This window comes from Synchiropus splendidus, chromosome 15 (genome assembly GCF_027744825.2).
Source record: "Synchiropus splendidus isolate RoL2022-P1 chromosome 15, RoL_Sspl_1.0, whole genome shotgun sequence".
NCBI classification, from domain to species: domain Eukaryota; kingdom Metazoa; phylum Chordata; class Actinopteri; order Syngnathiformes; family Callionymidae; genus Synchiropus; species Synchiropus splendidus.
In genome coordinates this window covers 1915199-1939044 of record NC_071348.1, presented here as the reverse complement: position 1 = coordinate 1939044, position 23846 = coordinate 1915199, and the positions used below count along the sequence as shown (strand labels likewise).

Here is a 23846-nt window from a genome sequence, read left to right as displayed (position 1 = left end):
CTTTACCTTTCATTTTAGATTTTTAAAACAGAGTCGTTAGTCACGCTATCAGTCAGTCAACTTAATTAATTCTATATAAATATATATTTTTAAATATATATTTTTAAAAAGCCCTATGAGATTTTAAAAATCTGAAAGAAGTTCACAGTAATGTTTTCTCTTTCTCTATATTCAGCATGTTGATCCACAATCGTTCGGCCTCTTGTCTGGACTTCAGGAAGGATGTTGACTTGATGTTGGCCGGCTGGGTCTGTCCAAATAAAAATGGAGACCAGATCATGCTGTGAGCTCCGACGGATGTCTGGTGTCAGGAAAGAAAGAAGGTGCTAATCTCCAGTTTGTTATCTTGGCTTGATTAGCGTTATCGCCAGGAAAGTGCTGAGTCTCCTCGACAGCAGCCTTGAACTGAGTTTCTCCAGTTTCACTTTAATCATTGTTCCATCATCACAGGTCACGGGTCTCAGCAGATTCCTATCAGAGTTTACTCATTAATCCTGGAGGACGTTGCACTGATCTGATGGACTCGCACTGCACTTGGCAGCTGGACTCCGATGCTGACGGACTCACACTGAAGCCGGTGATCCAAACACAAAGGTTCTCGCTCTCTCTCACTGATCTGACCGCTGACCTCCACCCTCAGCTGCGATGAGGCTGCCGCTGCTGCTCTGCACTCTGCTGGTGTCCACCTCAGGTCTGCCCACCAGGATGGACCAGAGGAACAAGCTGCTCCTGATCTCCTTTGATGGCTTCAGGTGGGACTACGACCAGGACGTGGACACCCCGAACTTTGACCAGCTGGTTCTGGACGGAGTCAAGGCCAAGTACATCACACCGCCAATGCTGACCATGACCTCGCCATCCCACTTCACGACCATCACAGGTATCGAGCTGCTGACCTTCAGATATGTGTACTTTGGTGACTTGGTTCACTTCCGTCATTGATCTTCAACATAAAAGTCAAAGTCACACCGTTCTGCCTCGTGTCAGGTCGGTGGGTGGAAGATCATGAGGTCGTCCATAACATGATGTTCAACGCCAAAACGAACCTGAAGCTTCCACACAAACTGACGCTAAAGAAGTCAGAGTGGTGGAACAGGGGGCCGCTGCCGCTCTGGATCACAGCCCAGAACCAGGTGAGGAGGTTGTTGCTGTCAGGTGGGCTGAGGTGAAGACCTGTTCCAAACTGGTGTCTCCTTGATCAGGGTCTGAAGACTGCCTCCTTCCACTACCCGGGAGGAGCCGCCAACTACAGCGGGCAGGCGGTCAACCGAGCCGTGGTGGAGTCGTACGGTCACCCGGACGACAACGAGACAGAGTGGCAGCAGAACATTGACGAGGTGATGGGATGGTTCTCGCAGGAAGACTTCGACCTGGTGACGCTCTACTACGGCGAGCCCGACAACGTGGGCCACAACAGCGGTCCGGACACATCAGAGAGGAAGAGGATCATCCAGCAAATCGACCGCTTGGTTGGCTACCTGAGGGAGGCCATGAGCCGCCACGGCCTGACGGACAGCCTGAACGTGATCATCACCTCGGATCACGGCATGACCACCGTCAAGAAACGCCCCCAGGTGGAGGAGATCGTACTGAACAAGTACCTCGATCTCCTGAGGCTGGCTAGCTTTGAGATCTTGGACTACGGCGGGTTTGGCATCCTGACACCAAGGCCGGGGAAGGAGCAGCAGGTGTTCGACCTGCTCTCACAGGCACCCAATCTGACCGTTTACAAGAAGAGTGAGCTTCCTGAGAGCTTCCACCTGGCGAAGAGCCAGCGGCTGCCCCCCATCGTCCTCATGGCAGACTTGGGCTTCAACCTGAACTCGGTGAGTGTGTAACTCAAACTCAAGCCTGCGTCTGCGCTGACCCTGCGTCCCTCTCAGAGGTTCATCGTCTACGTCAACAAAGGAGACCACGGCTACCACAGCGGAGAGATGGACATGAAGGCCATCTTCAGAGCCTTCGGCCCCGACTTCAAGAAGAACTACGTGTCGGAGCCGTTCGACAGCATCCACATCTACCCGCTGATGTGCCGACTGCTGCGGATCGAGGCAGCGCCGCACAACGGCTCTCTGGCGGCAACTGAGACCATGCTGCGAGGTGAGTGACACGGTGCTTGTGCCACACGCCTCTGACTTGGGTCCAATATCAGCTGCCTCAGACATCAGCCAGCTGTAGCTGGCGCTGTTATGGCTCAAAGCAACAGTTACAACAGCATGTTTGTGTTACAGGAGGATCGCAGACTGGGACAGTGTCGCTGCTGCTCCTGCTCTTCACCATCGCCTTGTCGTAGCCGGCCCATGATCTGATCCACAGACCTGCAGGCAGAGTCTGCACATGGACACCACAGTGTTGTTGAATGAGGATGATTCTCTACTTCAGCATGTTGTGACCTCATACAGGGACAGACAGCTCACTCGCTCTCGCACTACAGGGAGTGTCTGCCTGGACGTCCGAGTTTGTCCTCCACAGGAGTCGAACCTGTGACATCTACACCTGGCCACATGAGGCCTGTGGCATGTCTTTTGAGTGACCAGATGACGACAGACACCGATCATGTGATCGCCAAACTGATTTATTGCATCTACACAAGCAGCAAGGTCACAAACACACACACACACAGATACACACACTCACAAATCAGTTTGATGAATTAAATACAAACGTTTGTTTCATTAAGAAATCCGAACAGTATTAAAACTCTTGAGAAGGCAGGTTTGTCGACTGTGCTGTGAAGATGAAGTGTGGTGGACTGGGTGGGATGTCGATCGCGGTGCCGAGTGGAGGCCAGGGTCAAGAGCATGGAGTCCATTTAAAGGTTGAGAGAGTCGAGTCACACGTGAGGTGCAGCTGGGATTCGCTGTTCGAACGGGTGTTTGATCGGGAGGTAGCAGTCACCTGGCTACAGCCACATGACGGTCATGTGACCACAGAAGCTCGATCCAATTACTCGGGCCCTGAGGAAGTCGTCTGCAGGGGGCGGCCATGTTTGCTGCACCTGCCCCAGTTTCACAGAGCAAAGAGATCAAAACAGAGGCAGATTTGGTGCCTTCAGTGCCACCAGCTGGCTGCATCATAGCGATGTTTCCGTGTCCACCACTTTGCATCCACTGTCTTGAACAGCGCTCAGCTTCTCGTGGCTGCAGAGAAGTGGACGTTAGTGAAGCCCAGCAGCGCCCTCTGCTGGCTGGACACCATAATTTCACCTGGCTCTCCCCATCTTGCTCTCGGAGTTCACAGACTTCCAGACGCCACTCTTGTCCACCTCATTGGAGATGTTGACCACAGACAGGTCCGTGCTGGAACCATAACAGGATCATGTCGACCCTCCTGACACTAGGTGGCAGTAAAGACTGGTGAAAACTCACCGTCCTTTGACGCAGGTCTCTAGTTCGAACGGGGGATCTTCCTCCTCCAGCATCCGCTGAGCATTCTGGGAGACGGAGAGACACGTGTCAGTGAGAGAGACACAGTGGCGCCTCCTGGTGACCACATGACAGCGACGCCACCTCCTTCTTCTTGTCGTCGTCCTTCTTCTTCTTGCTCTCAGGGATCAGGTCGTCCAGCCAGCTCAGCTCTCGGGTGGTGAAGCAGAAGTCCAGAAGCTTCCTGATGAACACCAGCGCCAGGACCTGCGCGGAACAAACAACATGTGATCTATGACTCCCGCCATGGGGCGACCCGACGGCTCACCATCATGGGGAAGACCACCGCGGCGGCTGAGGCCTTGATGACCCACAGGACAATGAGACAGGCGAGCTGCACCACCGTGAAGATGTGGACCTTCCACAGGGGCACGTAGCGTAGGTAGATTAGGTCCGGCTGGTGCTTGGCCGGCATGCCGAAGAGCTTGATGCGGTCAAAGAGCTGCAGGTGACAACGAAGGACATCCAACCAGCAACCTCAGATGCAGGACCGACTGTGAGACTCACCTGGATGCCTCTGAGCGAAGACACGCCCATGTAGAGGAAGACCCCATACAGCACTGGCATCGGGATGAACTCCGGAGGGAAAGAACTTTCAGCATGGAAGACAAGGAACCCACAACACTGGCTCACCTTCAGGGCGGAGGTCATGAACACAGAGCAGCCCATCAGGACGAAGATCAGGAAGCCGGTCACGCGCTGCTCTCTGATGCCAAGGAACTTGGGCTGCTCGCCGGGCGCCGCACACGCCGACTCCAGTTTCAGACTGTTGACATGGGAGATGGAGAGCACGGTGGCCGCCACGAACCAGGGCAGGCCCATGATGGAGCAGAGCCCCAGCATCAACGCCACCACCAGCAGGTCCAGGTGGTACCCACAGCCCTTCTGCAAAGAGGGACGTGCTCAGAACCGATCCTGGGGTCCACGACCGGCCGCCTCACCTTCAGCTTGTTCTCCTTCCGGTTCACGATGACAGCTGTGATCTGCTGGTCCATGAAGATGAGTATGGTGCAGAGCAGAGCCGGGACTGCAGCGGCGAGCAGAGTCCACCAGGGGTTTGTACCCAGCGGCGAGATCAGCCAGCCACGGGTGTTCGAAGTGGGCTGTGACAATGTGAGAGCAAAGAACAGTCAGGGCTCGAGGAGCGAGGAGCAGACCTCTCTTTGCTTGTTGGACCCCACATTACCTTGAAGCGGTCTGGGACCTGAAGTTTCGGGGAAGGAATTCCCACTAGATAATCCACCAGCACCATGATCATGATGGTCAGGAAGATGGCAAAGTCACTGATGGTGGAGCGAACCTGTGGATGACCTCAGTCAGTGTGTGTGAGTGTGTGTGTGTGTGTGTGTGTGTGTGTATATGTCCGTCCACCTTGGTGGGGAAATATCTCTTGGTCCTGAACTGCTTGAGGAAGGACGAGAGGAAGAAGGTGGTGAAGAAGAGGATGACGGACCAGAAGAGGACGTCTGGGACAAAGGGCCCGTCACGGCTGCAGGCTGTGCCAACAAAGTCCCCGTGGAGGTCCCGACACTCCTGCACACACATGCGCTGCTGCACTTCAGCACTCTACAAGTAGGTGGAGCCAGAGATCTCTCTGACCGGTTGATCTTAGACGTCACACCTGCACGCTCAACTGCTCCCACGTAATGTTGTCGGCGCTCAAGCCCAACTGGCGCCAGATCTGCCGCACATTAACCGAGGCATTGGCTGGAGCCGAGCAGTGACAGCTGAAACACAAACAGGCACCGAATAGAACTATCAGGGGTCAGTCGAGGTCCAGGTTTGCAAGAATCTGTGGCGAGTTCAGGTCCTTGTTCTAAGAGTAACAGAGAATCAGTGGTGAGTTTAGGTGCTTGCTTAAACAGGTGGAAGAAAGAATCGGTGATGAGTTTAGGTGCACGTAGAGACAACAGGGGAGCACCTGGAGAAAGAAAATCTGGGGTGTTCATGCAGCGTTCCATTCACCTGTATGAGGTGAGGTTCTCCTGGTTGTTGTTCATGTTGACTGGATAGAGTGCCCCCAGGTGGATCAGCTTCTCAAATGCCTCGTATATAAAGATGATGCAGATGAGGGCAGCGAAGGCCTCTTCGGTGAAACGTGTGATGTAGCAGACCAGTGAGCTGGCGTCCGTGGCGACCAGCAGGAGGCAGAGCAGGGCAGTCCAGAGGCCGATGCTGGTCCGCAGAGACAGGTAGTCCAGGCCATAGTCGCTGTGCACAGGGACAGTGACAACATTGAACATCGGGCGTGTGACGGTGTTGGACCCACATACCCAGATCGATGACAGACTGAACCATGAGCTGATCAATAATGAGACACAGTTGACGGACACGGAGCTGTAAATCATCAATGGGACAACAGCAGCCCAGAAGCTCATATCAGAGTCAACATTGACTCAGCAGAAACCCCAGGGCCAACGACCTAGGTCCCTATAAGAGGCAGCGGAGTCCTATCCCAGTCGTCCAGTCTCTGAACTGACACCATGTCTCCCAGTCTCTCTGTCTTCCTGCTTCTGGCCTGTCTGGCTTACGCCAGCTCTGCTCAACCTGTGGACCAGATGGCTGAGCTCAAGAGCGCCCGGGCAGCACTGGAGGAGCTGAGGACCGGTACCCGAGGTACAGACGTGCTTCTGCAGCTGACGCTGTCCAGGAACATCCTCAGTCTGGAGAGCTGACGCTGACCCTGTCTTCGCAGATATGATGCATCGTCTTAACATGGCCGAGAAGGAGCTGAAGATGATCAAAGGTCAGACGACTTTTATGTTAATCCATCTTGAACTGACAATCTGACACACCACTTTAACGAACAGAAACCCCGAAGGTGGCCTTCGCTGCCTCGCTGGGAGGAAACGGCATGCAGAAGACGACACAAGGGAACAGGAACCTGATCTACAGAGAGGTGCTGACCAACGTGGGAGGAGCTTACAACGGCCAGACAGGTGCGGCAAGACCCCGGCATCATTGGCATGAGACTTGACTCCCGCATCTTCATCCCTCCAGGTGAGTTCACCGCTCCGGTGCGCGGTGTCTACTATGTCCGCTTCACCGCCAACGCCCCCGCCAACTTCGACATGAGCGCGGTGCTCTACAAGAACGACGCGGAGATTCAGCTGATCGCTCATGAGGCCAAGTCGGGAGATGGAAGCGACACAGCGTCCAACGGCGCCGCCCTGCTGCTGGAGGCCGGCGACAAGCTGAAGATGGTGCTGTGGCACAACACTCAGATCTGGGACAACAGTAACCACCACAGCACCTTCAGCGGCTTCCTGCTCTTCCCCATGTGAGGAACTCAGCAGTCCAAGGCTTTGAAAAGAGATGAAGAGGAAGAACCTCCTCCACCAGTCCACCCGGCCTAGTCACGTGTTCTGTGTTCCAGGGTGGATCAGAGCCTGGATCAGGTCGACACAGCAGCCGAGATGAAAACTCTGAAGGCTTCGCTGGCTCAGATGAAGACTGAAAACTTGGGTGAGTGACAAAAAGCTCCAACACTGATTTGTGATTCAGAAGGTGCTGAAAGTGCTGTGTGTGTGCAGCGATCAGAGAGCGGCTGTCAGCAGCAGAGACGGAGCTGAAGACCATGAGAGGTCAAGTCACACGCTAACACAGTTGGGACTAGAACCAACAACAGCTGTGCGATCTGCGTTCCAGATGTTCCCAAAGTGGCTTTCTCAGTCTCTCTGGGAGGAAACGGACTCGTCAAGACCACGAGCGGGAACCGGAACCTGCTCTACAGAGATGTGCTGACCAACATTGGACAGAGCTACAACAGTGAGACGGGTCAGCGCAGCAACACACCACAGATCACACAATCAGCAGAGAGCAGCAACACAAAGCTGCACACATGAGCCCGCTACAAAAGACATACATACAAGTCACACAACTTTCAAACATCCACACACTCTTACAGACAACAACAAACAAAACACACACTTCTTAACACACTCCAACACAAACAAACATGATGATGACGCTGCAGAGTAGCCAACTCTTGAGGCAGTGAACATTGTTGAGGACATCACATGATGTTCTCTCGCCCCGCCCACCCTCTTCCCCAGGTGAGTTCACCGCTCCGGTGCGCGGTGTCTACTATGTCCGCTTCACCGCCAACGCCCCCGCCAACTTCGACATGAGCGCGGTGCTCTACAAGAACGACGCGGAGATTCAGCTGATCGCTCATGAGGCCAAGTCGGGAGATGGAAGCGACACAGCGTCCAACGGCGGCGCCCTGCTGCTGGAGGCCGGCGACAAGCTGAAGATGGTGCTGTGGCACAACACTCAGATCTGGGACAACAGTAACCACCACAGCACCTTCAGCGGCTTCCTGCTCTTCCCCATGGGAGGGAGCACTGAGCCTCACTGATACCTCAGATCTTGCTCCATTCTGAGCTCAGGAGCTTTCGCTTGGACTGAACAGTAAAAAGTGAGCCCTGCTTTGAAGTCTTTGTTGTCACTCAGCCGTTATCCATGCCACGTTTCAACAGAAATGATTGCTCTAAACCTATAAACAAATGTGCAATTAAAACAATCCTCTCTAATCTGCGTGCAGCACTGAGTCACTGGGGAAGTATTTGGGATTATCCAGGGGGGACAAGGGTGATCATTACAGGCTAAAGCAGTTTGTTGCAGTATGCGGCGCCGCCTCAGGAAGGCGCCACTGAGACGCGTCACATAACCACCACCTTACTAGGTGCACTGAGATCTTAGGTGAATAATTCTTCACGACCGACCTGCAGAACTTGAAGAGGATTTTCTCAAACACCAGAACTGGGCCGGTGCTGCCCAGAACGGTCAGCGGCTGTCCAGCAAACACAGAGTAGGCCACGCCAGTCAGGGACGCCCCAAAAAGAGACTCAATGGCACTCTGCAAGAGAGAATGACAAGACTGATCTATCAGCACTTCACAATAAAATCTCAATTTTTGATGAGAAATATTTATAATATCCACGTCAATATTCCTAAAAAAAAGAAGTGAATACACCAGGCCTACAGTTGGCGCTGTAATGTTCCAGTAACAAAGAAGACGGCATCCTGCACACTCATTAGCATTAGCAACTTAAAGATGGACCGACAGGGCAGAGCTGTTACCACCGATCCCACTCAAATCCAAATCCACATAAGAAAGGACAAACCTAAAAACTCAACATCACGGTCAAAAGTTCACCATAACAAAAAAATGACAGAAAGCCCAATGCTGTATTCCGTCTTACGATGTTTCCTTTGGTGGCCTCCCCCAGCAGCCCCCCAAACGTGATGACGGGCGACATGCAGGCACAGTAGAGGAAGAGCACGGACGCCAGACACTGCAGGCTGAAGCCATCCGTGATATCGCTCAGCAGGAAAGGCGCTTTCCTCCGCACGTCGTTCACCAACCCGCCAAATATCCTGTCAGAGCAGAGGAGTCTGGAGGAGACTGGAGGAGACTGGACGGTCTGGTGTTTTCTGACGTACCTGCCCGTCCTCTGCAGCTCTGGACCTGTCTCATGCTCCACCTCTTTGGTGAGGTCACAGCCGTGAGCCGATCCGTTCAGGACGCCAGGCAATTTCCTCTTCGCCTGCAGAGAAGTGCAAGGTGTCAGTCTTCAAAGCTTAGAGAGAGATCACGGTCTAGAAGAGGAAACGTCATGTCGTCACTCAAAAGCCAGCGTTCTCAGTAGGATGGACAACGAAAACACACTGAAGAAACGTGATGCTTTGACCAACATTAATTCCATTTGTTCTGATGAAAGCGGTACCACTAAAGACAGGAAGCAGAACTCCCACCTGAGACGGGACGCTTTTCGGAGGCTCGATTCGGATACTGGGGTCCCACTCGCCGGGGGGAAGCACAGTCACCTGGTCCAGGAACTCATCGATCCCGGACAGCAGGTCAGTCCGATCCTTGGCCTTGTAAGCAACGTCGTGGAAGATCTGCCGGAGAGAGACCAGTCAAGACCGACACTCTGAACTAGAGTCCCCGCCCACACACGCAGCCACCTCGTCTGTCATCAGTGTGGCAATGGAGCGTCCGATCTCGTGGTACTGCGGGCCTTTCCCGAACGGTCCCAGGAGCAGGAAGAGGAACCTGAGCAGCAGAGGGATAGCTGAAACACCTGCCTCGGTGACGGCTTTGAGTCGTGCTCACCTTGTGGGCACCGGGACTTCGGTGAGGCCGGTCAGCAGCACTGCGGGGGCAAGTCTGATGAAGGCGATGATCGGGCGCTCCAGGAAGTCCACCTCCCCCACCAGCACGTTGGAGGCCTCGGCGCCGGCGGGAATCTTCCTCATGAAGTTCATGTCCACCTGGAACACACAGCTCACATTCGGATTTGACCACCTCAGAGCAGCAGATGCGCCATGTCGTGCCAACAATTCCAAGGTGGGAAAACACGTCACGTTTTGAGTCCTCATAATGGCATCTGATTATATTCTCACAAATAGGACCACAGACCACGAGACTTCCGAGGACAAGCGGAACGCACAAACACGACAGCGTTCATGCACACAAGCGACTGACTTACGGCAGGCCTTCTGCTGACCGCTCGCATCAGACAGATGCAGGACCAGTCCTGCTGAGAGACAGATCTGTTACCCCCTAACCCTGACCGGTCACATGACTGGAGGAGAGACGGGTGTTTGAACCCGTGCATCAGTCAGCAGAGCAAACTCTTTCATCTATATGATCGGGATCCAGAACAGGTACAACTTTATCCACACGCGTGCATCCCGGCCGTGTACCACCGTCCCGTCATGTGGTGAAGCTACATTCCTAAAACACTATTTCACTAAGAATCCAAAATGATTTGGATGCACATTTATGGCTTCTCTCTGCAGCTCAACGTGAACCTCCACAGGGTTGTCCACAGACCTCATGTGGTTCCTGGACTGAAGTCCTCCTCTGGGGATAGTTACCTTGCTGAAGTCCACCGTGCTGTTCTCCTGGCTGCCACCGTTTGCACGACTGTCGCCGGTTTTGCCGTGGTCCAGGTTTCCTGGCGCAGAGTGAGGAGCGGCCAGCAGTCCTGGGTGGACACACACACACACACACAGACGGGGGTTTTTGAGACGCCAACTCTGATTTGGGGAGAGACTGAGGGAACACACTGGACATGGCTCCTGACCACTAGTAGTGACTGTGCAAAGTCGACTAACAAAAGACTAACATGACTCTGAGCTCAGGACTTCTTCAGCACTCTGGACAAGAACTGCTGACCACGTTGTCTGGTTTGACCTCCACATTTAGGATTAGACATTATTAGGTGCCGACTCAGCGGAAAGGTTCAGGTCTGTTGACTAGAAGTGAAGCTGAGTCGGGATCCGGTGTGAAAGTTTAACTTGACCCTGGATCATCAGGTGGAGCAGGTGTGGCAGTCATGTGACAGTTGGCACACCAGGAGGGCTAACTTTTCTGCTCGTCTCCTGGAAGCTCCCAGACAGTTGCGTATTCCTCTCCCTCCACATGAACCTGGCCACACTCACCGTTGCGCTCCAACAGAAGCGGGTCTGAGTGCTTCTTGCCCATGTCAGCGAAGGATCGCACCAGAGGGATGCGGTTGCTCAGTTTCTTCTCGTTCTGGTGGTGGTGACGTTTCAACATGGCCTCCCTCACCTTGTCCTGGACGCCATCTGTCAGCTGGCCTGTCGCCAGCATGCTGTCAATCACCATGTCTAGGGAGCAGAGGCAGAGACATGCACCCATGAGCTGTGTCTTAGTGGACTCAGAGGAGCTCCTCCCACCTGCAATCTCCTCGATGGTGTTGGCCCTCATGTCCAGCATCACGGTGCCGTTCATGATGCAGGAGCGCAGCTCAAACAGGCTGTGCAGCGACAGTGTGGCCACGTAGGGCTTGCTCCAGCGCTCCCCGCCGTCCTCCACGTCCTCCTCAAACTTCAGCCACCTGAGCACACAGACCACATTCGACCACAGCGTGAGGCGGCGCCAGCTGCAGGTCACTCTGTCAAGGAAGAGCCGAGCCGTGCACCTGGCCGTCTCCTTCCACTCCTGGACGTCGCCATCTTTGAATGCCAGCTCATCTAGCTCTGTGAAGAGGTCATGAGGGATGTGCTCCTCGTCATCGTCCTCGGTTCCCAGGATGAACTGGACTCTCTGTGATGGCGTGTCTGCAGAGATGAGAGGCAGGAATCACTACAGAGGCTCTGCTTCAAGTCAGGATGTACCTGCAGCACGGGGGAGGGGCTTCGACAGTTTGGTCTTCCAAGAGAGGAAAACAAACCGTAATTTGGCGACTCTCGTCCATCCTCTCGGTCTGAGCGATCACGTCGCTTCCTGTGATGCTTGTGTGCGCGGTGCCGGTGCCGACGCCTGCTCTGTCGCCCGAGAGGAACATGCACGCCCACGTATACCGCTCTGTGGCCTAATGCAGGAAGTACAGAGAGAGACAGGAGAGTGGACATGACTGGCACACAGCTAACGTCAACACCATGTTTAAACCATTAGACAGGCTAAAAAACAGACTCGGAATGACATGACAGTTTGAACTTTTGAGGGATCCAGGAACACACTCACTCTCCAACTCCTCCTTCTCAAAGTTGGTGTAGAGGGTGGAGCTGGTCTTGCCCTGGTCCAGAACCGCCTCCTCGTCATTTCCCTGCAACACACAGGCATGGGGTTGTGTGCGGAAGAGCTGAGGGTCCAAATCAGAGCCTTGTGGGACGCACACCGCAGGAAGATGCCGATCACCTCTCGGACTCACGTCCAAGTCATTTTTATGGCCTTTGACCTCATCTATAAGATGCTTCACCGATCAAACGTTGATCAGCTTTGAGTCCCTGTGTACATTTCCATGCTGTATACTTTCCTTCATCAAGAAAACAACAATCTAAGACAAACTTACATGTGTCAGACCTGTAAACCTGCGGATGATTACATGTTCTCTCAAGCACATTTCAAACAAACAAAAAGTCTCATAAATATACAGGGACAGTGAGTCAAAACAATGACTTCAATTTCTCTTCACTTTTAGAAGTCAAAGTTTAGTACAAGTTTTGAGGAAACAAGTCTCTCAAACATGAGATCAGTAGTTCCACCACAGCACTGCACAAGAGGAATCATTGGTACAGTAAAAGTGAAAAACAAACTTGATGTTGATCAATAGTTAGTTTGGAGGAAGTTTGCACTGACCGACACTTGAACTAGAGCAGCTACGTACCAGTGACAGAGCTCTGGCCACCCGCCGACTCGCTACTTCCCCCCAAAAGTCGCCCATCACAGCCTCCTTAAATTCCAGGAAACACTCAGCGGAGATATTTTAGATCGGTGAGTTGAGAGTGCAGCCATTCGGAATGGTGATGTTCACCAGCGACAACGATCCATGCATTTATAGCTGGCTGTGCTGCTCCACTGAGCAGGGCGTGAGAGGGGGTCACTTCCTCATCTGCAGCCTATCGTCCTATTCTGCAGCACAACAAACTTTCTCTGCAAACACACAGACATGTGTGCTCCGGTGACGTCTCTAGTGCCCATATAAGGGCAGTAGGGAGGAAATGAAAACATCCGAAGGAAGGGCCGGCTCGAGAACTCTGGGGGACCTGGGCCAGATGAGCCCCCCCAGGACCAGACTTTTGTCTCCTAGACAGTCATCACTGCTTTGAGCTGCCTTATTATTGCAGACATATTTATATTGGTTTGTTTTCCACCACAGACATTGGGCTAAGTATTTTCCTCCATGCTGCTCCCTGGTGCCTGCATACACATCCAGGCTGGCTCTAGGTGAATCCCTGGAGGGCGGCAGGCCATCAGGGGACGACGGTTCCGACGTCAGACACCCAGACAGGAGGTGAGTTTCCTAGACTGAGGCTGTGGAGCAGAAGAAATGAAGTGCCGAGCCTCAATCTCCTCTGGTTTGTCAAATGCAAAAGCGTTTCACCGCAGCCGTTTGTCTAGAAGCAGCCATCCTGCTGACACCGAACACTGATAAGGCCTATGATTAAACAAACACTTGCAGGTTACTGACAACAACCCACATGGAGGCAGTAAAGTTTCTCATTAACAGACGCTGCCTCCATCGCCATGGTGACAGCATCCAGCGAGAAGAGGAAGTGCTCTTTCATCAGACCTCATGATTCAAACGTTTGTCCTGACGCAGGTTTAGATCTGTCAGATGAGTTACCACATCATTACAACAGCTCGGGGGTGCAGATGCGGGTCACACAAACATGACGCTTTTTTTTTGCCGTGTCATGCCCTTTGATGGTGTCTTTCGCACGAGCGCTGACTAACTGAATGAATGAACTCTATCTAGTGCTTTTAAAGTCTCTTGGTTTAGCGACTCTCACACAGACCTGGGACTGTAAACAAAACCTACAACTCTCATGAAAAGATGGTTTGAACACTGCGGGCGACGTGTGGACGTTGTCTTCCAGGAAAACTGTTCAGGGGCAGCCGTGAAGCTGCGCAGACACGTAACTTCCTGGCAGCAGCGTGCTCCGTCTCACAACAAAAGACAGCTTCTCTGGCTTCATCCCACTTGATAAAAGTTGTTTCCACTCAAACTTGAGCCGTTTTCATCCACATGAGCGGTTTTCCGTGGACCGTTGCCGGGGGAAACTCACGCGCTCCCGGTGTCTGGTCGAGATGATCCGCGGAAGAGTCGCTAGCCAGCGGCTAACACACGGAGGAGGAGGAGGAGGAGGGGGGGGGTCGGTACTTACAGATGTGAGCAACGGCCTCATCTGCTCCCTGTGCTTGCCCTCCATGTCCCGAGTGGCTCTGAGCACTTGCGGTCCCGGCAGGGAACAGACCTCACGTCTGGCCGGTTCCGACACTTTTAAACAGAGACTCTACTTTTAGTAGCGATGCCAACAGCCCGCCCATTCGTTTGAGTGACAGCTTGTCTACACGTTCACGGCGAAGCGGTAGTTAGTTTCGACCAATCACAGTGCTGTATAAATGAAGTGGGCGTGGTGTAGCCGTAACAAAGCGTGAAAGTTTGCCTTGTTCACTAGTTTGATGTCGTTACCATGGAAGTGCACGGTTGATACGGTTTATTTGGTGTTTAAGACGTCAAAACTGAAGGTATCCTGGTATCCAGACTCCAATTCTGAGCTTTATTTTATATAATTGAATATAGTTTTAGAGCATTTATTCATTGACTGTTTACTTGTTTTTCCTCTTTCCCATATCAATTGGATTTTTCTTTTTTTCAATGTATGAATGTTAAAAACCATCATATTTCCTCAATAATATCAATGTTTTTTTCAAACGTTTTTCTACTTTAAAGTGATTTTTTTTTCATCCCTCTTGTTTACTGATATATATTGACCTAAAAACACTATTTAAAATATTGCAGCATAAATGTGGGCCAGGTTATAATGTGGCCCCAGATTTTCACATGTCTGTCTTTAGAACGGAGTAAATCCTTCAAATTGGTGGCGACATTCAACCCTTCCAGAGCTCAGGTAGACGGAGAGAGGAAACCTCTGGAACAATGAGTGGCAGAAAACATAATAAGAATTGTGAGCTGCAAGTCACTAATGAAGTTTTCATCACACGTTGTTCTTTTGAAGAGCTTATCTGTGATTAGCAGCACGGCGCTGCTCTAATCTGACGGATTATCCTGCACACAAGACTTATTGTTCTCAGACCCTTTTCACTTTCTTCAGGAAATGAATGGGAAATTCAGACACTCATTCAGACTTTGATCCTGGTGCGAACAATATTTGGAAATAAATCAGCATTTGGTGTTTCCTGCCAGAAGATTCGGGTCAGTTCTGGGACACGTGAGGTCTCACTTGCTGGACACAAGGTCCTGGGGTCTGATTTTAGATCAGGTTGATCTTCAGGGTTGTCATACGGCAGCACAGTGAGAGAGGCGGGTCTGGGCCCACACAGGTTTGCTCTTTCATTACAGTGAAGATTCAACACTCCACTTCCGGCCTCCGCTCACTAATTAATATTCCAGACGACCTTTGAACTTAACAGTGGCACATCAATGTTCAGCCTCTGACGACGTGTTTTTGGCAGAAGTGATGCCCAATCCACCTTCTGATGATAAGCAGTACGCTCTTTGCTGGGGAAGAAACCAGGGTCGCTCTTGATCTGATCTAATGTGGAGGTCAAAAGCCCATTAACTCAGGAAAAAAAACTCACTGGTTTTCTAAAGCCATTTATCTCTCACCTCTTTCTCCTTCAAGAGTAACAAATCACATGTTATCTTATAAAGTTTTTATTTCCAACAAGTATCAGTGATATAGATCAGCCACAACAGTAAATAGAAGATACAGTCATAGATATTATTACAATATGTGCAATTTGCAGGAAATTATTCTTTAAATAATTAAAGATAAATGAAAAGCTACATAAATTAATAAAACAATCCATAAAATGAAGGAGGTAATAGCAGTAATAATAACACATTTCACTGTAATACACTTATAAGCAGTCTGAAAGTGCTTAATTGAATATTTCTGTGCATTTGAAGAGATTAAAACAATATGTTATGACTCCATATCCATGTTCTCCTGTTGCCATGGAAACAGGGAGTCAATGCAGCATTTGGCCTTTAAACTGTTGTTGGGGCTGCTGAAACTACTGCACTTATTTAAAGCATATTAATTTAAAGTAAGACACAATAATGGCAGGCATGATCCACGTCCAGCTTCATATTAAAAGCTTTATGTCGCATGCAGGTCAGGTTCGATCTTACAGTGCAACACTTGATGCCTCCTAAATATTCTGCTTCAGTCCTTCGCTCTTCATTTCTGACGTTCATATCTCCATCCAGAATATTTCTGCTCTGCTTCAGATCCAAGGTGATTGACATCTCACCGTTTCATTGAGCTCAAGTCGACCCGTACACTCGTCCAGTCCGACTCACTTGAGGCCAGATGCATGTCCTCCTGTGGCTGGCTCAGGTGCCCGTGGTCCGGGGCGCACCGAGAGCCAGGAGTCTCTTCAGGTGAGCGAGGACAAGACGCTTCATCCCACCAGCAGGTTTGGGTCGGGTCGGAGCGATGGAGTCTGGGTTCTGTGTTCTGATGGGGAAATAAGAGTTGAAAACTTTGCCTGGGCCCTGACGTCTCCAGCTTCTGTCAGCCTGCAGTAGTTTCCCTGGCAGAGAAGCAGCTGCTCTGCTCAGTGTTCCTGGCAGACGACTGACCTCACCATCACCACCAACTGTGACAACTCTTCAGCTTTTAAGTGAAAGGAGACAAAACATTTTTCTCTAATCTCTTTTACCTCGCCATTCTGCTGCGGTGTCTCAGGGTGGGTCGGAGCTGCTGCCAACCTGGAGTCCTCAGGTTCAGGGACAGGACCGTCAGGGAGTCTCTGTAGACCAGACCACGGCGAGGTGAGGCGGCGGGACAGTAGTGGCATGTGGCCAGCTGCGGGGTGAAGACAGCGTGGAGGTCAGGGGGTTGGAGGCTTGCAGGGGTGTCTGACCCTGATGCAGTCAGGACTCCTCAGAGTGTCTCAGCTAAATGAAGCTGTGGGCCCTCCTACCCCTCCACCTCTCCTCTCCCAAGATGACAGACCTACTTCATCTTAATTGGATTTGCAAGTGACTCTAACTGAGGCACCAGGAGAACAGAGAGAGACGATGAAGCACACAATGATCACACCAACAGGCTTTGTTCTTTCTCCTCCTCACTTTCAGTAGCTCGCGCAGCAGTCAGCTGAGTTGCTCTAACTGTTCTAAACCTCAACCACCCAGACTCTTCATTTGCATGGACTCACATCTGTCATCCACACAACTGTCTCCCAGGTCACATGTCTGTGTAGCATAAACACAATTGTGAAGATGAATCAATTTGAATGCAAAGAAAATGAAGGATGTGAAATCACTCACGGACACGAACGCAGCCATCCTGCAGCAGCGCTGAGATCTGTGTGTGTGTGTGTGTGTGTGTGTGTGAGAGAGAGAGATAGAGAACACTCCATCTGTCCTCATAATCGCGTCTCATGTCATTGGGGGCGTGGTCAAAGTAGCACCATGATGTCATCTCTTTCTCTCAAGTCTAAAGCAGGATTACATAAAAACATGTTGAAGTCCTCAAACACACACACACTTGCATTTCTATCCTTGTGAGGACCTCTCCTGGCCATCACCCATTCCCCAGCCTTTTCCCCTAAACCTTACCATTGAAAACACATGGCTAACCTGAACCAGGACTCTGAACCACATTGCAACCAAGTAAGAACCATCCAGGTATTTTGACGTCTTCATCCTCAAATTGAGGCTTAACCTCGTGGGGTCCGACAAAAGGGCCCCACAAAGTCATACGATCCTCACAAGGATTGTGTTTAGTCACAAACTGCCCCCCACAGACGCACAGAAGCCTTGTTTTCTATTCTCTGTATCTGCATCCGCCCCTCAATGAAAATTTAAATATACAAATTTAGGAATCGCGCCCCGCGAACCTGATTTTACAGTCAAACAGACAGCAGTGTCTTGGACTCATCGGTTGTCAATATTCCTTCACGACAGATGAAGAAGAGACGTCATATCCCTTCTCCTTGTGTTGAGTCCACCGCGGCATGTTCAAGCTCGAAACCCAAGTAGTATAAAGTATATAGTATACAACCCAAGGAGTATAACAATGCCGTAATCCTAATTCGTCTGATTTAAAAAAATATTTTTTTTACTTATGATGATGTTGTGTGACGATTTTACCTCATTATATTTGATAAACAACAAACCAAAAAGCAACAAACTGCATATATCTGAACTAATATTTGGTCCAGGTGCCATCTTTTGTTTGGACAACCTCTTCTTCCACTGATGCCATGCCTTGAAGTTTTCAACGTGTCAAAAGCAACAACTACAACAACACTGCAGCCTCTGATGCAAAGTTGGAAGTCTGACTCACAAATGCACGTTTCACTCATTTACTGAAGAGAAGAAGAATCACAGAGACGTGGAGCAGCAGACAGGTGAGGCTGCACCACACACTGCTGCTCTTTCTGTGTATAATACTCACTGCAGCACAAGGATCCTACAGCTGCATAGTTTACGACTGTATTTGTATACAGGTGTGGGGGTGACTCTGGTGGATTCATGTAATGTAAGTAACCTGTGTTGATTGAGTGGTTGCTTTCCTCTTTCAGTGTGTATCAGGCCAGTCTGGGACTGCTCATCATGGCAGGTCTGGAGCTGCTGTTTCTGCTGGTGGCTGCGGTGGATTCACGTGAGAACCCAGTTGTGAGAGAATGATCTGTTGGAGTCTGCCAACCTATTTGCTTCTCTTTTCCAGAATCGACAACCAGTGCTGGTCAACACTTCTTGCTTGTCTACCCTGAAAATATCGCCTACTACTACACGGTGCCGCCGGCCCATGCGGTGTACATCACTGCCCTGCATGGAGACACGACTGTTCACATCAAGCACACTTACAAGAGTGATGATGTGAGAACACTGGCGGCTGGAGTCGTCGAACATGTCCGACTTGACCAAAGGCTGGAGCTCGGAAATACTGAGATCTCAGACAACGTGGTTCGCATTTTCAGCAACAAGGACATCCTTGTCCAATCTATAGGCGGCAAGTCCAACAGTGTGCAGAGCAGTCTGGTTCTTCCAAGTGACAAACTGGGAAAACGCTACATCGTTCCTCAGCTGAGTAGATTCACAGGCACGAATCATCAGCTGGACAACACCGTGGCGACAGAGAGAGGTCCTTATCGCGCGGTTGTCATCAACACTGGCGAAGCCAACAACGTCACACTGGAAGGTTTGGGCCAGACAACAGAACTGGCACCATACAAGGCCCTTCAGATCTTCCTGGACCCGGGTACAGATCTGCAGGCGGTGTCAGCAGACAAGCCTGTGGTGGTTCTGCTGTCCCACACCTGTGGCATGAAGGAAGACTGCTCCTGTGAGTTCATCTACACCGCCCTGGAGCCTGAGAGCTCCGTCCCACACACCTTCCTTGTCCCTCCATTCCTTGCTGACGGCGCAGAAAATGATTCGCTCGTCATTCTGACCGACAGCAGTTCCACCAAAATCAGCACCTACGACTCGGATTCTCCCAAGTTGAGTGTCACTGGCAGCGCCATCTTCTACCGGCCCGGCTTGCTCCTCACGCTCATCCCTGAAAGCAGCTTTGCATCCTGTTTTGTGATCCGTGGGTATGAAAACCTGGAAAACTTTGGTGTTATTGTGGTACACAAGGCTCAGACTGATGGGGTGCGACTTGGAAAAGACTCTCTCGGCAGTCCTGACTGGCAACAGATCAGTGGAACAGATTATGTTTCCGCTGCAATTTCTCTAGCGGCAGACAAGAACGTCCTCTGGCACAGCTCTTCCATCATGGGCGTCTACCATATTGCCATAACAACTGACCAAAGTGTGTTTGGGAATCAGGCTCCCATCTTGAGTAGAATACCAGGTGAGGTGGTTACTGAGCTTCTGCTGAACTAGACATGTATCGATTGTTCCACACGCTAGCTTGTCTCTTTTCTCACCTCTCTTGAGTCTCTGATATCCAACAATAATGCTCTGCTCCTCAGATTACCGTGGCTGTATTGTGAATCCGGAGGGGTTTGAAATCGGCACAGAGCCCGATGGCTGGCGAGAGTCCGTCGCCTACTGCAAAAACAAGCAGCACGAGCTGGTCAGCTTCCCAGATGCTGAGTTCAGGCAGCATCTGCATAAAAGAATCTCAGAGGAAAAGGGCCGCGACCTGCAGCGGGTGTGGATCGGGATGAGACTTCGCTTGCTGAGCGGAGACTTCTACTGGCTGAACAAGGAGCCGCTCACAGAGATGGACTGGTGTGAAGGAGAACCTCAGTATGAAAAAGGCCACTGCGTTGCCATGAACGTGGAAGACTTCGGCTGGACGACTGAACACTGCTGCATGGAAGCCAACCCTGTCTGCTACAAAGAGCCGGTTCTGCTTCCCATCTAGCTCTTTGGCTAAACAGCCGTCCACTCCGAGTAGCTGCTGTTGTGTCCCCTTCTCTGTGTTTGCCATTCCTATTGACTCCTAATGACTCAGAGTTTGTAGTGATACGTTGTTTCATGAAAGTGTATATCACGCTGTATCTGTTAGTCAAAATATAATCTGAAAATCAGGAGCATTACACACACAAACATGGGCACACACCGATTATTCCTTCTTGCTCTGGTCTTGAAAAAGATTTGAATCCAGAACCAGTTGATGTAAGTGACCAAAGATGCACATTGTTTTTCATTTGCTCAAAATTTCCAACAGATTGCATTTAGCATAGCACCATCCAGCTAATGGCTACATTTTAGAAATATTTTCCAGTTTGTTAGTTATGTATAGGCTTTCATCATCAATCATTTTTCATTTGACATTTGACCTTGAATAAGACTTGAACACTAACAAATAGCAGCAATAGTCACAACAAGAACGATGACAACAACAACAAGAGAAACAACAGCCCACAGTCAGACAACAACTGGAGAAGACACATGACACTTTGACTGACAAATGTGGACGTTTACATATTAAAAAGAGGGAAGACTGAGGACACAAGCAGCAGACTGGTGAGACACTTTTGGAAACCTCTCTCGCTACTCCTCTCTGTAGCGCTTAAACTACTTACAGCCACTCACACAGGTAAGCTACGCTAACACACACTTCACAACCAACATCAACATATCTTCTACCAGGACAACTGTGCATAATATTTTGTGTAGTATTTGAGTCCATTATTCATAAAGATAATAAGATAAATAAAGGACTTTTGCTGTTACCTAATCCAATAATCCACACAGTGTTGTGTCTGTTCTTCAAGCACAAATGTTGCTTCTGTGATAGAACACACTCCGCTGTGTTGAGTTGAACATAAACCTGCAAGATGCCGAACCAAACGTTAGCTGAGTTCCACACTGCAGACCGCAACCGCAGTGGTGACTTGTCCAAGATTCCGCCGCTCAGTTTGTTGTGCTGATGTCACATGACTACAGGTTCGGGACCCCCTGCTGATCATGATGCTTCGCCTGGCGCTGTGGCTTCTGCTGCTGGTTCTGCAGGATTCATTCCCAGATTCACGTAAGCACCATTGCCCTCAGCTTGTGACGATCACAGCCTAAAAATCTCAGTGCCTTCTGATGAGGAATCATTTTTGGACTGAATCTGAATTTCCAGACGGTTACTCTGCACGTTCTGATTGATTTCCATCTTTCAGGAGCCCAGAGCAGCACAGGCCTGGAGTTCGTCGTTGTCTTGCCAGAAAACGTTGCTTACTACTATCCACGTGAGCCTCGCTTCACGCTATACTTCACATCCTTGCTTCACAATGCCACAGTGACCCTGAGAGCGGAAGGTATTCAACTGCACAGCTGGCAAATGCAGGCTGGAGACGTTGAACAATTTAATCTGGGATCGCACCTGGAGCTTGGCAAGTCGGTGTACTCTGACAAAGTCATTCAGATTTCCAGCAATAAGCCCATCACGGTTGAGGTGGTCGGCGTGGTGCAGAACATGACGCAGAGCGTTCTGGTTCTGTCCAAAGACCAGCTGGGAACAAACTATATCATTCCGTCTTTTAAAGAATTCACCAACACAAATCACCCGCTGCACATCTCAGACGCTGCCAACCGTGAGAGGAGTGCTCTGCGTGTCATCATTGTCAACACTGACCAGGTCAATGAAGTCACGCTGGAAGGCCTCAGTGAGACCTGCAACCTCACTGCGCACCACAGCTGCCAGGTCTATCTAAACAGCCAGGAGGATCTGGTGTCAGTGAGAGCCCAGCATCCGGTGGCTGTGCTGCTCAGCCACACCTGTGTCCGGTGGCGAGCGTGCACCTGTAGGATGCTCTACACTGTCCTGCCACCAGAAACCAACCAACCTCAGACCTTCCTGATACCTTCCACTCTGCCTTGGCCGTCTGAAGATAGATCTGCTGTCCTGGTGTACAACAGAGGATCCACCACTATTGAGGCGTACGACCCCAACTCACCAGTCCTGAGCATCGCTGGCACGGCTCTCCTCTACCAGCCCGACTTCCTTTTCCCTCTTATCCCAACGGGAAGCTTTGCTTCCTGTTACTCCCTCCGTGGTTATCCAAATACAGAAACATCTGCAGTCATCATCGTCCGCATGAATCAGACTGATGGACTGCGGCTGGGAAATGATCGTCTCCACAGTCCGGATTGGCAACCGATAACTGGAACGGATTATGTTTCTGCAAGGATTTCACTCGACGAGGGAAAGAACATTCTGTGGCATGTTTCCACCACAGTGGGCGTCTACCACATGGGAAGGTTTCAGAATGTGTGGTTTGGTAACCCGGCACCGGTCCTCAGTAGAACACCAGGTGAGATTGCTCTCCGCTCTGAACTTAGTCTTTAGGAGAGTGACTGTGAACAAGACCGTGTTTCCGTGTCCCTCAGCAACATGATCTCAAAGACCACACTGTGCATTCTGACTCTTATTCTGAAAATCTGTCTGCATTTACTTGTGGGTGACAGGCTGGGTGGACCAAATATGTTTGACACTGGAATGATAAGAACTGTTCACCTAAGATCATGACACCTGATGGCTTTGATGCTCCCGGTTCTTCCAGATTCACGCGGGTGTCTTGTGACACCAGAAGCTTTTGAAATTGGGTTGGTGCCTGGCGGCTGGCGAGAGTCCGTCGCCTACTGCAAAAACAAAGACCTGGAGTTGGCCAGCTTCCCCAATGCCGCTGTCAAGCAGCAGATCCACAGTAGAATCTCAGCGGAGAAGAACGACAGCCTGAAGTGGGTGTGGATTGGGATGAGACTCCGACTGAGGAGCGGCAAATTCTATTGGCTCAATGAGAGGCCACTCACTGAGATGGACTGGAGCGACGGAGAACCGAGCCAGATATACGATCGCCACTGCGTCACCATGAATGTGGAGGAAGGCTTTGACTGGGCGACTGAACACTGCTGCATGGACATGCACCCAGTCTGCTACAGAGGCCCAGGTCTGCTTCCCATGTAGCACCATGGAACATCCAAGTCTGTTCTGTCTGTGCTGTGGGTTTTATTCATCCTCTCTGTCATTTCTGTCGCCGCACATACTTGATCGCTTCGCTGGACTCTTCCATATTGAGTCTCCACACGTTCAATCCAGGTTTCTGATTATCATCAAATCTAAAGATGGTTGTCATTCTTCTACCGTCATTTTCTTCACTTGTTTTTCCTTGTGATGAATTTTTGACCAGTCATCAATTTATCAATGTCCATTTTGTCTCAGCTTCAGGTGGAGGCTAACACAAACTCATTCATGAGTCCAGGCTGAGGTCAGGGTTAGTGCTAAACCTTAGGTCATTATTTGAGGACTACATTAGAATGTAGTTCAGTCAATGTTTGTTGACCTCTTACTAAACAACAAAGCTCGATTAAATACATGTAACTTCACTTCTCTTATTATTTGAAAAACACAGGCTTGTGAAGCTGTTAAAAGTTAAGGCTAAAGCTCTTGGATGCATTTTCTCAAAAACAGAAGTTTTATTTCACAATTATGACAGAAAGAGGTTTCAGAGAG

General features: G+C 50.5%; 5 protein-coding genes across 9 annotated transcripts; 4 read left to right on the top strand and 1 right to left on the bottom strand.

Moving 5' to 3' along the window:
* The first annotated feature begins 134 nt into the window (after positions 1–134).
* On the top strand, positions 135–2778 carry zgc:153896 (uncharacterized protein LOC569930 homolog). Of its 2 annotated transcripts, none has more exons than XM_053887597.1 (7): positions 135–323; positions 641–691; positions 753–880; positions 988–1133; positions 1203–1826; positions 1884–2100; positions 2232–2778. In XM_053887597.1, the coding sequence occupies exons 1-7, from the start codon at positions 265–267 to the stop codon at positions 2291–2293; spliced, it is 1287 nt and encodes a 428-aa protein (XP_053743572.1). In that variant the 5' UTR covers positions 135–264; the 3' UTR covers positions 2294–2778. The 2 variants fall into 2 exon arrangements, with proteins under 2 accessions (XP_053743572.1, XP_053743573.1); XM_053887598.1 differs by adding an exon at positions 451–577 and having other exon boundaries at positions 136–323; positions 641–880.
* On the bottom strand, positions 2550–14243 carry LOC128771815 (sodium bicarbonate cotransporter 3-like). 3 transcript variants are annotated; one of them, XM_053887591.1, is made up of 26 exons: positions 12572–14016; positions 11929–12010; positions 11636–11776; positions 11384–11522; positions 11139–11299; positions 10881–11069; positions 10314–10423; positions 9547–9704; positions 9399–9486; positions 9186–9332; positions 8874–8977; positions 8633–8807; positions 8153–8286; positions 5540–5636; positions 5391–5470; positions 5047–5152; positions 4797–4958; positions 4612–4725; positions 4367–4528; positions 4059–4310; positions 3933–4001; positions 3694–3867; positions 3510–3632; positions 3369–3433; positions 3207–3299; positions 2550–3140 (listed from the first exon to the last, which is right to left on the bottom strand). In XM_053887591.1, exons 1-26 carry the CDS (start codon positions 12626–12628, stop codon positions 3074–3076), a joined length of 3249 nt encoding a protein of 1082 aa, XP_053743566.1. In that variant the 5' UTR covers positions 12629–14016; the 3' UTR covers positions 2550–3073. The 3 variants fall into 3 exon arrangements, with proteins under 3 accessions (XP_053743566.1, XP_053743565.1, XP_053743563.1); XM_053887590.1 differs by lacking the exon at positions 12572–14016 and adding an exon at positions 14073–14243 and having other exon boundaries at positions 5391–5636; XM_053887588.1 differs by having other exon boundaries at positions 5391–5636; positions 12572–14015.
* LOC128771821 (uncharacterized) lies at positions 5873–7960 on the top strand. The gene is made up of 8 exons (XM_053887606.1): positions 5873–6041; positions 6121–6171; positions 6236–6364; positions 6426–6705; positions 6802–6890; positions 6959–7009; positions 7074–7202; positions 7481–7960. The coding sequence occupies exons 1-8, from the start codon at positions 5909–5911 to the stop codon at positions 7783–7785; spliced, it is 1167 nt and encodes a 388-aa protein (XP_053743581.1). The 5' UTR covers positions 5873–5908; the 3' UTR covers positions 7786–7960.
* A 4162-nt stretch (positions 14244–18405) lies between the features above and the next one.
* LOC128746482 (uncharacterized) lies at positions 18406–21703 on the top strand. Of its 2 annotated transcripts, XR_008412554.1 has the most exons (5): positions 18406–18548; positions 18615–19745; positions 19867–20942; positions 21293–21377; positions 21514–21703. XR_008412554.1 is itself a non-coding variant. In XM_053843549.1 (3 exons), the coding sequence occupies exons 1-3, from the start codon at positions 18500–18502 to the stop codon at positions 20262–20264; spliced, it is 1578 nt and encodes a 525-aa protein (XP_053699524.1). In that variant the 5' UTR covers positions 18406–18499; the 3' UTR covers positions 20265–21080. The 2 variants fall into 2 exon arrangements, 1 of the variants encoding a protein (XP_053699524.1); XM_053843549.1 differs by lacking the exons at positions 21293–21377; positions 21514–21703 and having other exon boundaries at positions 19867–21080.
* On the top strand, positions 21184–23300 carry LOC128746638 (uncharacterized). Its single transcript, XM_053843836.1, has 3 exons — positions 21184–21262; positions 21514–22647; positions 22897–23300. Exons 1-3 carry the CDS (start codon positions 21184–21186, stop codon positions 23298–23300), a joined length of 1617 nt encoding a protein of 538 aa, XP_053699811.1.
* Positions 23301–23846: the final 546 nt, after the last annotated feature.

Excerpts from the sequence above, each read along its gene's own strand:
- zgc:153896 (XM_053887597.1), top strand. The coding sequence starts at position 265 with ATGGAGACCAGATCATGCTGTGAGCTCCGACGGATGTCTGGTGTCAGG. Across the intron at positions 692-752 it reads TCTGCTGGTGTCCACCTCAG|GTGGGACTACGACCAGGACG; the intron begins GTCTGCCCACCA and ends TGATGGCTTCAG. Across the intron at positions 1,134-1,202 it reads GGATCACAGCCCAGAACCAG|GGTCTGAAGACTGCCTCCTT; the intron begins GTGAGGAGGTTG and ends CTCCTTGATCAG.
- LOC128771821 (XM_053887606.1), top strand. The coding sequence starts at position 5,909 with ATGTCTCCCAGTCTCTCTGTCTTCCTGCTTCTGGCCTGTCTGGCTTAC. Across the intron at positions 6,706-6,801 it reads GGCTTCCTGCTCTTCCCCAT|GGTGGATCAGAGCCTGGATC; the intron begins GTGAGGAACTCA and ends TCTGTGTTCCAG. Across the intron at positions 7,010-7,073 it reads GGAGCTGAAGACCATGAGAG|ATGTTCCCAAAGTGGCTTTC; the intron begins GTCAAGTCACAC and ends TCTGCGTTCCAG.
- LOC128771815 (XM_053887588.1), bottom strand. The coding sequence starts at position 12,628 with ATGGGCGACTTTTGGGGGGAAGTAGCGAGTCGGCGGGTGGCCAGAGCT. Across the intron at positions 10,424-10,880 it reads GCTTCTGTTGGAGCGCAACG|GACTGCTGGCCGCTCCTCAC; the intron begins GTGAGTGTGGCC and ends GTGTCCACCCAG. Across the intron at positions 4,002-4,058 it reads TCATGACCTCCGCCCTGAAG|TTCATCCCGATGCCAGTGCT; the intron begins GTGAGCCAGTGT and ends TTCCCTCCGGAG.
- LOC128746482 (XM_053843549.1), top strand. The coding sequence starts at position 18,500 with ATGGCAGGTCTGGAGCTGCTGTTTCTGCTGGTGGCTGCGGTGGATTCA. Across the intron at positions 18,549-18,614 it reads GGTGGCTGCGGTGGATTCAC|AATCGACAACCAGTGCTGGT; the intron begins GTGAGAACCCAG and ends TCTCTTTTCCAG. Across the intron at positions 19,746-19,866 it reads CATCTTGAGTAGAATACCAG|ATTACCGTGGCTGTATTGTG; the intron begins GTGAGGTGGTTA and ends TCTGCTCCTCAG.
- LOC128746638 (XM_053843836.1), top strand. The coding sequence starts at position 21,184 with ATGCCGAACCAAACGTTAGCTGAGTTCCACACTGCAGACCGCAACCGC. Across the intron at positions 21,263-21,513 it reads GTCCAAGATTCCGCCGCTCA|GAGCCCAGAGCAGCACAGGC; the intron begins GTTTGTTGTGCT and ends TCCATCTTTCAG. Across the intron at positions 22,648-22,896 it reads GGTCCTCAGTAGAACACCAG|ATTCACGCGGGTGTCTTGTG; the intron begins GTGAGATTGCTC and ends CGGTTCTTCCAG.